This window comes from Mustela putorius, unplaced genomic scaffold (genome assembly GCF_011764305.1).
Source record: "Mustela putorius furo isolate JIRA1106 unplaced genomic scaffold, ASM1176430v1.1 tig00000275_pilon_pilon_pilon, whole genome shotgun sequence".
Taxonomy (NCBI): domain Eukaryota; kingdom Metazoa; phylum Chordata; class Mammalia; order Carnivora; family Mustelidae; genus Mustela; species Mustela putorius.
The window spans coordinates 3,645,396-3,658,358 of NW_025421341.1; the positions used below are offsets into that span (position 1 = coordinate 3,645,396).

Genomic DNA, 12,963 nt, shown 5'->3' on the forward strand with positions numbered 1-12,963 from the left:
AACTCTAATGGGAATGCCATTTGATCATTTATGGAGGGAATTACACAGTTTTTATTCTTTTGGTATAATATAATTCTTGGCTCTAAGCCATCCACGAATCTTTAAACGAGTTGCATTTGATTGCTAATTTTTTTTAATGCATTGCTGGATTTTATTTGCTCATATTTAGTCTGCAGATTTTATTTTTTTTAAGATTTTTTATTTATTTATTTGATAGACAGAGAGAGATCACAAGTAGGCAGAGAGGCAGGCAGAAAGAGAGGGGGAAGCAGGCTCCCCACTGAGCAGAGAGCCCGATGTGGGGCTCCATCCCAGTATCCTGAGCTCATGACCTGAGCTGAAGGCAGAGGCTTAAACCATTGAGCCACCCAGGCGCCCCCAGATTTTATATTTTATGTTGTCATATTCAGGTTGTCAGGGCATTATGCTGGCTCATTAAAAGAATGAGAGGTTTCCCTTGTGTTCTAAAATGGCTTCTTTTTTTATAAATTACAAAAATACTACATGCTTGTATAAAAACCTAACAGTATGGAAGTATATGTGCTATCTTTACTCCTACTTCTTTTTCTTGAGTTAAAAACTACTTATTGTTGAGGTGCTTGGGTGGCTCTGTTAACCATCTGCCTTCAGTTCAGGTCATGGTCTCGGGGTCCTGGGATCGAGCCCCACATTGTATTTCATTACAGATATTCTATTAATATAACAATTAGTTTCAGGAAAACTAAATATCAAATGTTTAAAAGTGAGAAATACAGTATTTACTTATAATTTTTCCTAAATGGATAATAGAATTATCCATATCCTGCATGCTTTGTAAAGTGCTTTTTTTCATACACTAATATATTGTAAACCTCCTTGCTCTAACTTATATATTTGATCTTTAAAAAAAGACACAAAACTTTAAAAACAAAGTGGGGGGTGCTTGGCTGGCTAAGTCAGAAAAGCACACAACTCTTGATCTCAGGGTCATGAGTTTGAGCCCCATGTTGGGTGTAGAGATTACTAAAATAAATAAACAAACAAACAAACTTTAAGTATATATTTGATTTAATTCTTTTAAATAACTGGTAGAGGGCGCCTGGGTGGCTCAATGGGTTAAGCCGCTGCCTTCGGCTCAGGTCATGATCTCAGGGTCCTGGGATAGAGTCCCACGTCAGGCTCTCTGCTCAGCAGGGAGCCTGCTTCCTGCTCTCTCTGCCGGCCTCTCTGCCTACTTGTGATCTCTCTCTGTCAAATAAATAAATAAATAGATAAATAACTGGTAGAGAGTTCCGCAGTATGGATATACCATAATTTACTAATACTTTTTATTATATTAAGCACTTATTACTGTCCATCAGCTGATATGTATTTAAGTTGCTTTCAATTGAGGTTATTTTTTTTAAGATTTTATTTATTCATTTGAGAGAGAGAGTGAGCACATGAGCGGGGGAGGGGTGGGAGGCAAAGGGTGAAGCCAGCTCCCGACTGAGCAGGAGGCCCGACCAGGACTCTGTCCTGGGACCCTGAGGTTATGACCTGAGCCACTGAGTTACCCTGTTTTTTTTTTGTTTTTTGTATTTTTTTTTTCCCAAACTCTCAATTTTTAAATGCTGGCCACTAATTAAAATTTCAAAAAATACATCTATTAGCCAGATTCAGCCTGTGGTATGTATGCTAAATTATGACCTCTGCTTTATACAAATATTTAGCTCCCTTTTATTTTTTTGTATTGCTTTGAAGTCATTCATTTCATCATGTGGTTTAGCATGATTGCCAAATGATTTATTGCCTTATACATACTAAGTTTTATTTATATTCAGTTTAAAGTATTTACGTGCCTTATAACTAGGTGTAGTTAACACCAACCCCCCCCCCTTTTTTTTTCAAGATACTCTATGCAGGAAATGTACGATGTGGTATCAGGAATGGAGGATTACAAGCATTTTGTTCCTTGGTGCAAAAAATCAGATGTAATATCAAAGAGAACCGGATATTGCAAAACACGATTAGAAATTGGGTTTCCACCTGTGTTGGAGCGCTACACATCAGTAGTAACCTTGGTGAAACCACATTTGGTGAAGGTAATGGTTTTGGTTTTCATTGTTTTTAAATATTTCCCAAATGTTGATTATATCAAATGAGTTAAAGTATAATAGCTTAAAAGTATTTCCCTAAACTAATTAGAGAAGGAGGGTGAAAAAACAAATGATTTCTTATGTCTCTTAACTATACAATTAATTATATAATTAACTATATAATTAACTATACAATTAATTAACTATGCAATTAAGAGATACAATCTCTTAATTATACAATATTAGCATTTTTCTATCCAAACAGAAATTTGACTAGAATATGTAAATAAGAAGCTTTTTCTTTTTTTCTTCTTTTGAGGATTACTGACCCTTGGGAAAGATTGGACCACACAAGTGAAAAATGTTTAAAGTTAATTTTTGCCCTAGTTTTTTTTTTTTTTTTAAGTTAAGGGAAAGTGAGAGGATAAAGAAGGGTAAAAAAGATACAAATACGGATAACAAACATTGTTGAGGTCATCCTGCCATGCAGTGGGTACTGAAGTGGGAGGTACTGTTACATGCATTATACTGATTATCTTACCCTTGTCAGAAGAGGGGACGTGTATAGACAGATACCCAGGCTTAAACACACAGAAAGGCAGAATTCCATCGAATTCTTGTGAACTCTTAAGAGTTTTTTGACCAAAGGCTTAGAGCTTAGTTGTATTTTATGCCCATGGGATATCATTTCTTGGTAATTAGCCAGAGCTAAATGCCTTTGTCAGCTCCTTGTTAGGCACTGAAGGAGGTGGTATCTCTCATACCGGAGAAAAGTCTACTGCCCAGTGAAGCTAAGACTTGGAGTCCACACTTATCTTATTCTCAAACTTGAACTCTACTTAAAAGGCCATGCCCCAGTGGGACTTTGCCATTGTGAATAGTTCCACCTGTTTGTCTCATAGTTTTGGAGTTCTTTACTAATATACTGTGCTGTCTCTCTTACAATAGCTAGCATTGTAAGAGAGCTCTTTGTAGGGCTTTACTGGAATTATTAACTTATTCTTCTCTACAGCCCTTTGAGATTCAAATGTTAATTGTTCTCCATCTTATGGTTGAGCAAATTAAGGCTTAGAAGAGTTAGGTAACTTGCCCAAGGTTACAGAGCCAAGACTCTGGCTCAGTCTTTCTGACACCAGTAAGTATCTCTATAATCTTAAAATGTTTTTCTATTTCCTGACCTTAGTGTCTTATAACTTGAAGTCTTCATGAATTATGCTGCATCTAACTAAAAGAAATCTTGGGGGGAAAAAAACCCTGCGTTTGGTTACGCATTCAGCACGCAGTCTGCTTAGAATTTCTCTCTCTCTCTCCCTTTGCCCCTGTGTGCAGTGCTCTCTCTCTCTCTCTTCCTCTCCAATGAATAAGTAAATCTTTAAAAAGAAAGAAAAAATCTTCATAATAACATCTATGAAATGATCATTGCCATCTCAATTTTATGAGGCTTAGAGAAATTATGAACCATATGCAAACTCAATACTGTATGTCAGATCCCAAAGCTATTTTTCCATTAAAATAAGCTTCTTCACTTAATGTGCTAATTTATTGTTTGAAGATGTATTTGAGAATAACACGCAACTACATACACTAAGCTTTCAGTTGTCCCTGGGTTCATGTTTTGGATTTTAATACCTAATATAAGCCTGTGGCACAAAATACAAATTATTAAAACCAAGGGATCAGCAGAAGCCATGTGACTTTTTTTCTGCAAATTATTTATTGCCCCAAATATGCCTGTGACATATCAGTAATTCTACTGTACATGAATTTGCAGTGGCCAGAAGCCCTTGAAGGTTTTCAGCAGATTTAATAAAGGCATTGGTTCAGGAAATCTTACTGCCTGGGTCACAGGCTAAACATTTTACATGCTGTAGTTTGTATGGTGTGGGTCAGTTCATCAGAAGAACCAGTTGTAGGTCGTCATCATAACACCTCCTATTGTAGTCAGTATCTCTTCTGTTAGGAATGAGGCTGTTAGCAATATCTAAACATAGCAGGAAAAATTTGTGGGTTCTTGGGCTAGATTATTGGTATGAATACAGCACTGCTACATTTTGTGAAAAAGTAGTCAGAGGAATTTGGGATATTATAGTGAGTATTCCCAATAACTGTTTCTCCCTCATTGTTAAATTTCCTATAAGCTGCCCTTTTTTTTTTTTTTTTTTTTTTTTTTGAGAGAGGGATTGAGAAAATCTTAAGCAGACTCCACTCTCAATGTGGAGCCCTTTATAGGGCTCAGTCTCATGACCCTGAGACCATGACCTGGGCTGAAATCAAGAGTCAAATGTGTAACTAACTGAGCCACCTAGGCACCCCTCCTATAAGCTTCTTATATGATTGTAAAGAAGGGTAGAACATTTACCTTAAAATTCAGTAACTGAAATAATAAGATTTTATAGTAGATTGTTGATGCTTTTAAAAATTAGATGGTCATTATTGAACTGTATATAAAACTGAACCCTTGAAGAAAACTTTCACTTTTCACCACTGACGTAGCATAATGTGACTAAATTTAGTTATTACTTAGCTTTCTGATGAATATTACTTTATCATGTCTAAATAAATTTTAAAACATTTATTGGCTTCCATTGTAACAATTAAAATATTTTCTTTTATAAATGTGGAAACAGAGCATTTCTCTGTAAATGCTTTTTAATATGGATGCAGTTGATTTTCTTTATAATGATTCTACTGTGTTTTCATCTGATAATTGACTCAAAAGAGTTTTGATGAAGAGGCAGTGAGGAATAAACTGTAAATATATTTTAAGCTCTTTGGCTTCTACTTGAAACTATCTTTGGAGAGATCCAGATATAATCAGAATTAATCCTGCATTCTGTGTTTAGGGAGCCAATAGCTGGGGAAGAAAAAGTACACTCTGGGGGAAAAGAGGTTATATGTGCAAGTCCTTTTTGCTGATCCGTAGTGTGTAAGCTCATGGGAGGGACATCTAAACTGGTAAGAGGAATACGTTATCAAAGAAAAAAGGGATAGAGGCACCTGGATTCTCTCTCTGCCCCTTCTGTGCTGCCTCCCCATCCCTCACCTGGCCCTGGATGTGAGTGTTTTCTCTCTCTCTAAAAAAAAAAAGAAAAAAAAAGGGTAGAGAGACTTGATTATTTATTGGCCCTGGGATATGCCAAAAGAGATGGAAACTTAAGGCTTAATTGGGGATGGGTGTGTTGACTTTGTTTTTTTGTTCTTTTTTTTTGTTTTGTTTTTTAAGATTTTATTTATTTGAAAGAGCACTCTGGCACAAGAGTGAGGGCGGGAGCGGAGGGAAAGCGAGAGGCAGAGCCCCTGCTGAGAAGGGAGCAGCCTGACTGACATGCAGCTTGATCCCAGGACCCTGAAATCATGATCTGAGCAAAAGGCAGAGGGTTAATGGACTGAGAGGCACACAGGAGCCCTGGGTGTTGTCATTGAAATAAGAATTTAAAAGATGGTTTGCTGGTGAGGGAAGGTGATACGTATTCTTGAGATCAGTTGTCTACTAGTATTAAGGCCCAGATAGTGTCTTAGGATACCAAGTAAAGAAGCTGAACTTCATTCAAAGTCATAATCAGTCCTGACAGTCTTCTAGTGACTGGGATTTTGGCTGCCATTTTTTCACACTGCAGGAGGCAGCTCTAAGTGGTTCTCAGTCAGCCTGCTTTGAATGATACAGAATGGGAAATCCCAAGATGCCACTGTACATAACATCTCTAAATACTTACTGTGTTTCAGTGTGTACATACGCATCTAAAACAAACATGAACCCTGAAGAGAATTGAGGTTAGAATGGATCAGGGACATGGGCCAGGGCCAGACTCAGGAAAACTAGAACCGCAGTTGCCCTTAGAAACAGAGAGAAACAGAGAATAATGTCACTAAATGTGACAGCCAAGAGAAAAATCTTTGGTAGGAAAGGAGAATTCTAGAACCCTACTTGGGATCTGTGCCAGATACCTTATAACTATTTTATAGTTATAAGGCATAAAATATATATTAGGCAAAAAATATATATTATATGGCATAAAATATATATTATTCTTATTTTATAGATTTAAGGAAATACGGTACAGGGAATTAAATTGTTCAGGATTACTTATAAGTGGCAGGGCCGAAAATAAACTTCCAGAAAAATCACTTCCTGTTTTGCTGATGGAGGAGAAAACTGTGAGTACCCTGAGTGACAGCAGTGAAGGGGGGAACTGACAATCTTGGGAAATCCCTGGAGGAAAGAAAATGACTTACATTGGCAAGAGATTACTTCCTAGTACCAAACTGAAAATGAGGTGTTTTTTTATCCCCTGTGATCTGACGTACAAACATATTTTAGAAAGAAATCATCCTCAGGGCACCTGAGTGGCTCAGTTGGTTAAGCGACTGACTTGTTTTCTGCTCAGGTCATGATCTCAGGGATCTCATGATCCTGGGATTGAGCCCTGCATCGGGCTCTCTGCTCGGCGGGGAGCCTGCTTCCTCCTCTCTCTCTTCGCCTGCCTCTCTGCCTACTCTCTCTCTGTCAAATAAATAAAATCTTTAAATAAAAAAAGATTTTATTAGAAAAAATTAAAAATTACAAAAATCATTCTCAACTGTAGATTCTAGACAGTCTAAATGGTATTTTACTGCATTTTTTTTTTTCCATTTCATTCTAGGCATCCTGTACTGATGGGAGGCTTTTCAATCATTTGGAGACTGTTTGGCGTTTTAGCCCAGGTCTTCCTGGCTACCCAAGAACTTGTACCTTGGATTTTTCAGTAAGTCTCTCTTATAGCCGTTGGTTTGTTCCAAGTATCAGGTGAAGTTGATAAAGAAGGAATAATCCATTGATTAGAATCCACCTGCTGTCATGAATCTCACGTGCATAGTGATTACTGAAAGATGGCTTTCAGAAAATCTCAAATTCTGAATATTGAATACCTTTTTCTATACTAACTTTCTAAGAAGGAATACTAATGAATCTTTCTCTTTTTCTGTTTCTTGAAACCTTGAATGGTCATTCCTTCTCTATTGTCTCATTTTTATAGGTTCACAGATTATAAGACACATATTATGACCTCACTAAGAGCTTAATAAGAGTTTATTAACACCAAATAAAATCTACATATTGCTTTATGATACAGAAATAAAGTGCAGAAGGGGGAAAATGTGTTTCTAAAATCTAGGGACTATGGTATTTCCTTGTTCACATCACCTTAGCCATAGAAAACTTAAAGCCACTTGTGGCTTTTCTTTGAACAGATAATACATGAGTTATTTTCTGTATTTGCAACTCAGGCATTGCATTTCAAGGAATAGTCATAATTTTGATTAAATTACTATATGCTGCTGTTCTAAGCTCTTGAGTTGTTTTCATTCAGAAATTAGTGGACAGTAATGGAACAGTTGGGGAAATTTGAATAAGGCCTGTGTAGATTAGATATTAGTGTTTTTACCTAGTAGCATTAACTCTTAATTTCCTGGCTTTACTAATTGCATTTTGGTTATATAAGGCATTGAAAAAGGGAAATTTGGGTGATGGGTGTATGAGAAATCTTTGTACTATTTTTCCAATGTTTTTTATAAATTTGAAATTACTTCAAAATGAAAAACTACCAAAAAAATGAAAATTAAAGCAGTTTTTAAAGTTAGTGGGAAAAAAAAAGTTAGTGGGTATTTGGTCCTTAAAAACTATTTCTCAAGCCACCTGCCTTGACGTACATCTTGAGGAGTTATAAAGGAAGTTTTACGTCATTGTTCACTTCCAGATTGTACCACCTGCCCCATCTGTTTTGTGGCTCAATCTCCTCTTCATGCTGCTACTTTTCCCAGAATACCTATCAGCAGGATTAGTTCCCTACTTTATTTCCTTTTGAGAGATAGGATAGATCTAAAAGGGGTACATTAAAAAAGATGCCAGAATAATATGGTGTTCATTCAGTAAAGCTTTTTTCCAGTTTTCTTTAACTTAATAATAGAAGCAGATTATTTGTCTTGAAATGACATTCAGGCTGTGTTTACTTAAGCTTATGGCACCAGCAGGAGTTGGGTTTACTGTGGAAACTGAGCATCTATCTTCTGAGGGAGGATAAAAAATTTCATCTAGATACACCCCTCCAGCTCGGCCTTAGATACTGGCTAAGCAGCCCATTTCACAGTGTGTATACCAGTACTCTAAGTAGAGACTGAGCTAAAGAAAGATCTTCCTAAAATAATTAACCTTTTCCTACAGATTTCTTTTGAATTTCGCTCCCTTCTGCACTCTCAGCTTGCCACACTGTTTTTCGATGAAGTTGTAAAGCAGATGGTAGCTGCCTTCGAAAGAAGAGCGTGTAAGCTGTATGGTCCCGAAACAAGTATACCTCGGGAATTAATGCTTCATGAAGTTCATCACACGTAAAGGGAAAAAGAACTGGTCACCTACTTATAATTTTAGCTTATTCACTTTTAGGAAGTGCTTTTACCATTTGCCTTCAGGAGTCAGAAAGCATTTGTTAAACCCAGCTTTGATTATCAATCTGCACCATTGAGAATTTGCACTTGGAATATGGAACCACATGTATATAGAATTCAATCAAGTGTAATTCAGAGTAATGGGTGTATTAGCATGTTTACGATAATGGGATGTCATCACTATTGCTAGAATATGGACAGCACTCTTACCAGAAATTGAAACTGTAAATTTAAACCTTTTAATTATCACCTTATTTGAAGGTTAGTTGAGATACTCACGTAGTATGTATTCTATTAACCATATCACCTTTAAGTTATTAAATTCAGACTATTTATAACTTATTGTCATAGGACATGCCTCTTAGCTTTGGATATTTGGATAATCATCAGATATTTAAAGTAAACTTTGACTTAAAAATACTGTTAATGAAGGTTCCTTGGCTACTTTCCTTATTTTTAAATTGTTCTTATGGGCGGTAGGTAATTCAGTGCCATGTATAGTGAGATTAACTCCCAGATAAACAGTGAATATTTTTTTGGTGAGTGGTCCAGAGCTTTAAGCTACTTCCCTTGTAGTTTGCAACCCTCTCCCAGGTACTTTCACTACTCCTTCAATAATGCTGATTGTTCGTCAAATCTTGCCTATAATAGTGGGCAACGGATGACGATAAGTTGGTTGATATGTTTCCAGCACCATGCATCCCTATTTTCTATTTATTGTGTGTACTCACTTTCAATGATATATTTCAAGCTGATATTTTTGTAAACAAATCAATGTCGAAGGACTGAAGTGGTAACTTAATAAAGTTAATTTGTTTATTTTTTGTACAGTTATTTTGGTTAATGAAATCCTATGTTATATCCCTGTGTATTTTTTTTTAAGATTTTATTTCTTTATTTGACAGAGAACACAAGTAGGCAGAGAGGCAGGCAGAGAGAGAGGGAAACAGGCTCCCCGCTGAGCAGAGAGCCCGATGCGGGGCTCAGTCCCAGGACCCTGGGATCATGACCTGAGCCGAAGGCAGAGGCTTTAACCCACTGAGCCACCCAGGTGCCCCTATCCATGTGTATTTTAACTAGACGTAGTAAAGTCTCACTGTAGCATTTTATGAAACAAATCTGGGCAAAATTCAGTCTTCCTTTAATTAATACTGATCTTCCTTTCACTCCATACCCAACAACGCTCTTGCATTACCTTTCTAGTCAGAGTGCTGTTTATTTCCTCAGATCAACAAGGAACCTCAGTAATTAGCTCCCTACATAAAAGCATGTTTGCACCAATTTTTTCAATAAATCTGTTTTGACTGCCTGCCGTGTACCACTTGCTGGTCATACGGTGGTGAAGGACTCCTACAGCCTGCTCGGGCTTCACACGGGGAAAGCAGTGTCTTTCCGCTTACAAATGAGGTATCCCCTCAGAGTGTCTGTAGTTTGTATATAATTACCTTTTATTTTTTTTTAAAAGATTTTATTGATTTATTAGAGTGAACAAGAGCATGAGTGGGGCAAGGGAGAGGGACAAGCCAATGGCCTGCTGAGTGGGGAGCCTGCTGCGGGGCTCAACCCCAAGACCTCGAGATTATGACCTGAGCTGAAGTCAGACCCTTAACCGACTGAGACACCCAGGAGCCCCTATAATTACTTTTTCAAAAGCAAATTATTTTTCAAATAGCAGAGATAAGATCCAGATAATATTTTTTTATCCCTGCTTATATTCCTTTTCTTTTGACAGATAGAAGAACCTGTAATTTATCACTGTTCTTATAAATGCCATAGATAAGCTCTTGGGTTCAGAATCTAACTTAATGGTTGGGATCTAACTGAGCTGCTACTATGAGAGTATGTAGATGCTAATTTTGGTGAGGGAGCCCAGGAATACACAAATATCACCTTGATCTAGCCATCCATCTTAGTCAGCCATGAGGTTCCCTAAGTAAGGTGAGAACCCAAATTACAGTAAGTAGCGATGGGATATATATAAATGCCCAGGCATCTGGCTCCAGTCCCTATGCCCTTTGCTTTATCTAGTACAACACTCTGGAGCCCATGACCTGTGGACTTCAGCTTGGCGTCAGTGCTTTCTGTACTGGAAGAGAGAAAACAACATTTTTATCAACTTTCCTTGAAGTGACTTCTGGGTCATTGGAATCTTAGGGGAAGTTTGATAGGATAGCACTGCTAGGTAAGGTTTTTCTCTCGGGAAACGAAGAGAAACTTTTCCTTGGTGTTTTCCTGATTTTGAGGACATGGTTTGCAGCTACATCTGTCACCTTGTCACGGAAGGAGGAGGCAGTAATTCCGGAGGAGCCAACTCGAACATCAAGGGCTCAATGAACCAACCTTGCAATTGGCAGCTTTGCCTTCGTGGTTATATGAGAGAGCAGCGTTCCAGCGTGCTTCGACCACTTCAGGTCCGGTCTTCAGTCGTGCACTTCCTTGTAGCCACCCCGCTGTCCTGCGGTCTGTGCTGGTTGCTCTCTGGGCTGTGGTGCAGCTGTCATCCTAGGGCTCCCCTGTCGTGATCCCAGGATTTCCCTTCACCTTGCTTTTGGAAGCTCCCTGTATCCTGAATCTTGGCCTCCGGTTTTTTGTTTTATTTTTAATTAAGATTTTATTTATTTATTTATTTATTTATTTGACAGAGAGAGAGATCACAAGTAGGCAGAGAGGCAGGTAGAGAGAGAGAGGAGGAAGCAGGCTCCCCGCTGAGCAGAGAGCCCGATGTGGGACTCGATCCCAGGACCCTGAGATCATGACCTGAGCCGAAGGCAGCGGCTTAACCCACTGAGCCACCCAGGCGCCCTGGCCTCCTGTTTTTAATTTACTTTCAAAATGCTGAGGAAATCTTCAAGTGGTTTCCTGAGAAAAGGCAAGCGGGATGTCAATTTTTAGAATCCCTGTGTCTGAATGGCCTTGTTTCATATTCACACTTGAGTATAGAACTCGAAAGATCATGTCCTCTCCCTCCTCATCCCAGTTTGAAGATCTGACTTAATCGTACTCTGGCGTCCAGTGCCATGCTTGAGAAGTCTGATGCCACGGTTATCCCCAGTCCTTTGTATAGGATCCATTTTTTTGGTCTCTGGAAGCTCTTTTTTTTTTTTAAGATTTTACTTATTTATTTGACAGACACAGCAAGAAAGGGAACACAAACAGAGGAGTGGGAGAGGTAGAAACAGGCTTTCCACGGAGCAGGGAGCTCAATGCAGGGCTCGATTCCAGGACCAAAGGCAGGCCCTTGACAACTGAGCTACCCAGGCGCCCCTCTCTGGAAGCTTTTAAAATCGACTCTTTATCCTGGGTAGTCTGAAATTGCATGCTCATCTGCCCTGTTGCCTTGTCCTAATTAATTGTGCTGGGCCCCTTGTGAGGAATTTGAATTATTTGTTAATTTCCTCCTCTCCATATTCTCTGGGTCTATCGGGCATTCCTAAGTGATTAAGATATTTGACTGTCCATGTTTATTCTGCTTTTTAAATTCCTCAATTCTATTTCTCCAGCCATTCTGTTAACTTTATATTGGCCATAGTTTTAATTTCCAAGAATGTTTTCTAATTGTTCCTTTTTATTAGGGCTTGCTTGGTTTATGGCAACAATATCTTATTTTTAAGTTATTAGATTTTTAAGTTTCCCCTTAGATCCCTTCTGGTTTTTGCTATTCCACCTTCATGTATAGGCTTGTCTGATGGTGGTATTATTTGAAAAGAAGGGACTAAAAAGCTTATTGGCATTAAGGTAGGGCATACTGACTAGTGGGTTTCACTGTGTAGTGATTAGGTGAGTCGGGCTTTTCACTCACTCTGAAATGGCAGAATCTGGAAAGTCTTTTCTGTTTTTTTCTTGTCCTAGAGAAATATGGGGGGGGGGCGCAGAAATAATGCCTAGCCTAATTGGTATTCTGTAAGGTTAGTTACAGTGGGAAAATATAATTTCTCGATTAAATGATTTCTCTGGTTACAGCTTTCAAAGGGTTTTGTAATTGCCTAGATCCTGGCTTAAGGATTCATTCCAGGCTGGCTCTTTGGTTTAAGAGTGTAAGCTCTTCAAACCCAGGTTCAAATCTGATGTCTACCACTTAATTATCTGCGACTTTGTATAAGCTACTTAACCTTTCACAGCCTATTTACAGTAAGGGTAGTATAGATTTAGTAAGGAGTCCCTAATCCAAGATTTAGAGTTAATTCTAGTATGTAGTGACAAGCACTGATTCTTTTCTTCTGCTCATCTCTTTAGGCTGGTCATGCTCTAATAATCTTTTGAAGTCCAGTTTTTCATCTCATACCTTTTCTTCCCATCACCTAGCTTGGCCTGTAAGATAATTAACTAAATAAACCTTCTAAGATTTGATACTGGTTTGTCTTTTGCTACTTCTGTAGCCAAACTACATTCTAAGCATGTTTTGTTCACTTAAAATGCCTTTTATTTAGTCCTCTTTAATCTCTTGTCATTGTTTCTAATCCAAGCAAAGGACAGATAATTTTAGGTGTGA

The 12,963-nt window shown here is 38.1% G+C and overlaps 1 protein-coding gene across 2 annotated transcripts in view; it reads left to right on the top strand.

Moving 5' to 3' along the window:
- COQ10B (coenzyme Q10B) overlaps positions 1-12,963 on the top strand; it is a 37,945-nt gene that overhangs the window by 14,546 nt on the left and 10,436 nt on the right. The window contains exons 3-5 of one of the 2 annotated variants that reach the window (XM_004772170.3): positions 1,871-2,063; positions 6,698-6,799; positions 8,254-9,308. In XM_004772170.3, coding sequence (XP_004772227.1) covers positions 1,871-2,063; positions 6,698-6,799; positions 8,254-8,421 — 463 coding nt within the window. In that variant the 3' untranslated portion in view covers positions 8,422-9,308. Of the gene's footprint in view, positions 1-1,870; positions 2,064-6,697; positions 6,800-8,253; positions 9,309-12,963 lie in introns of those variants that run through there. The other variant, XM_045078518.1, reaches the window with a different exon arrangement.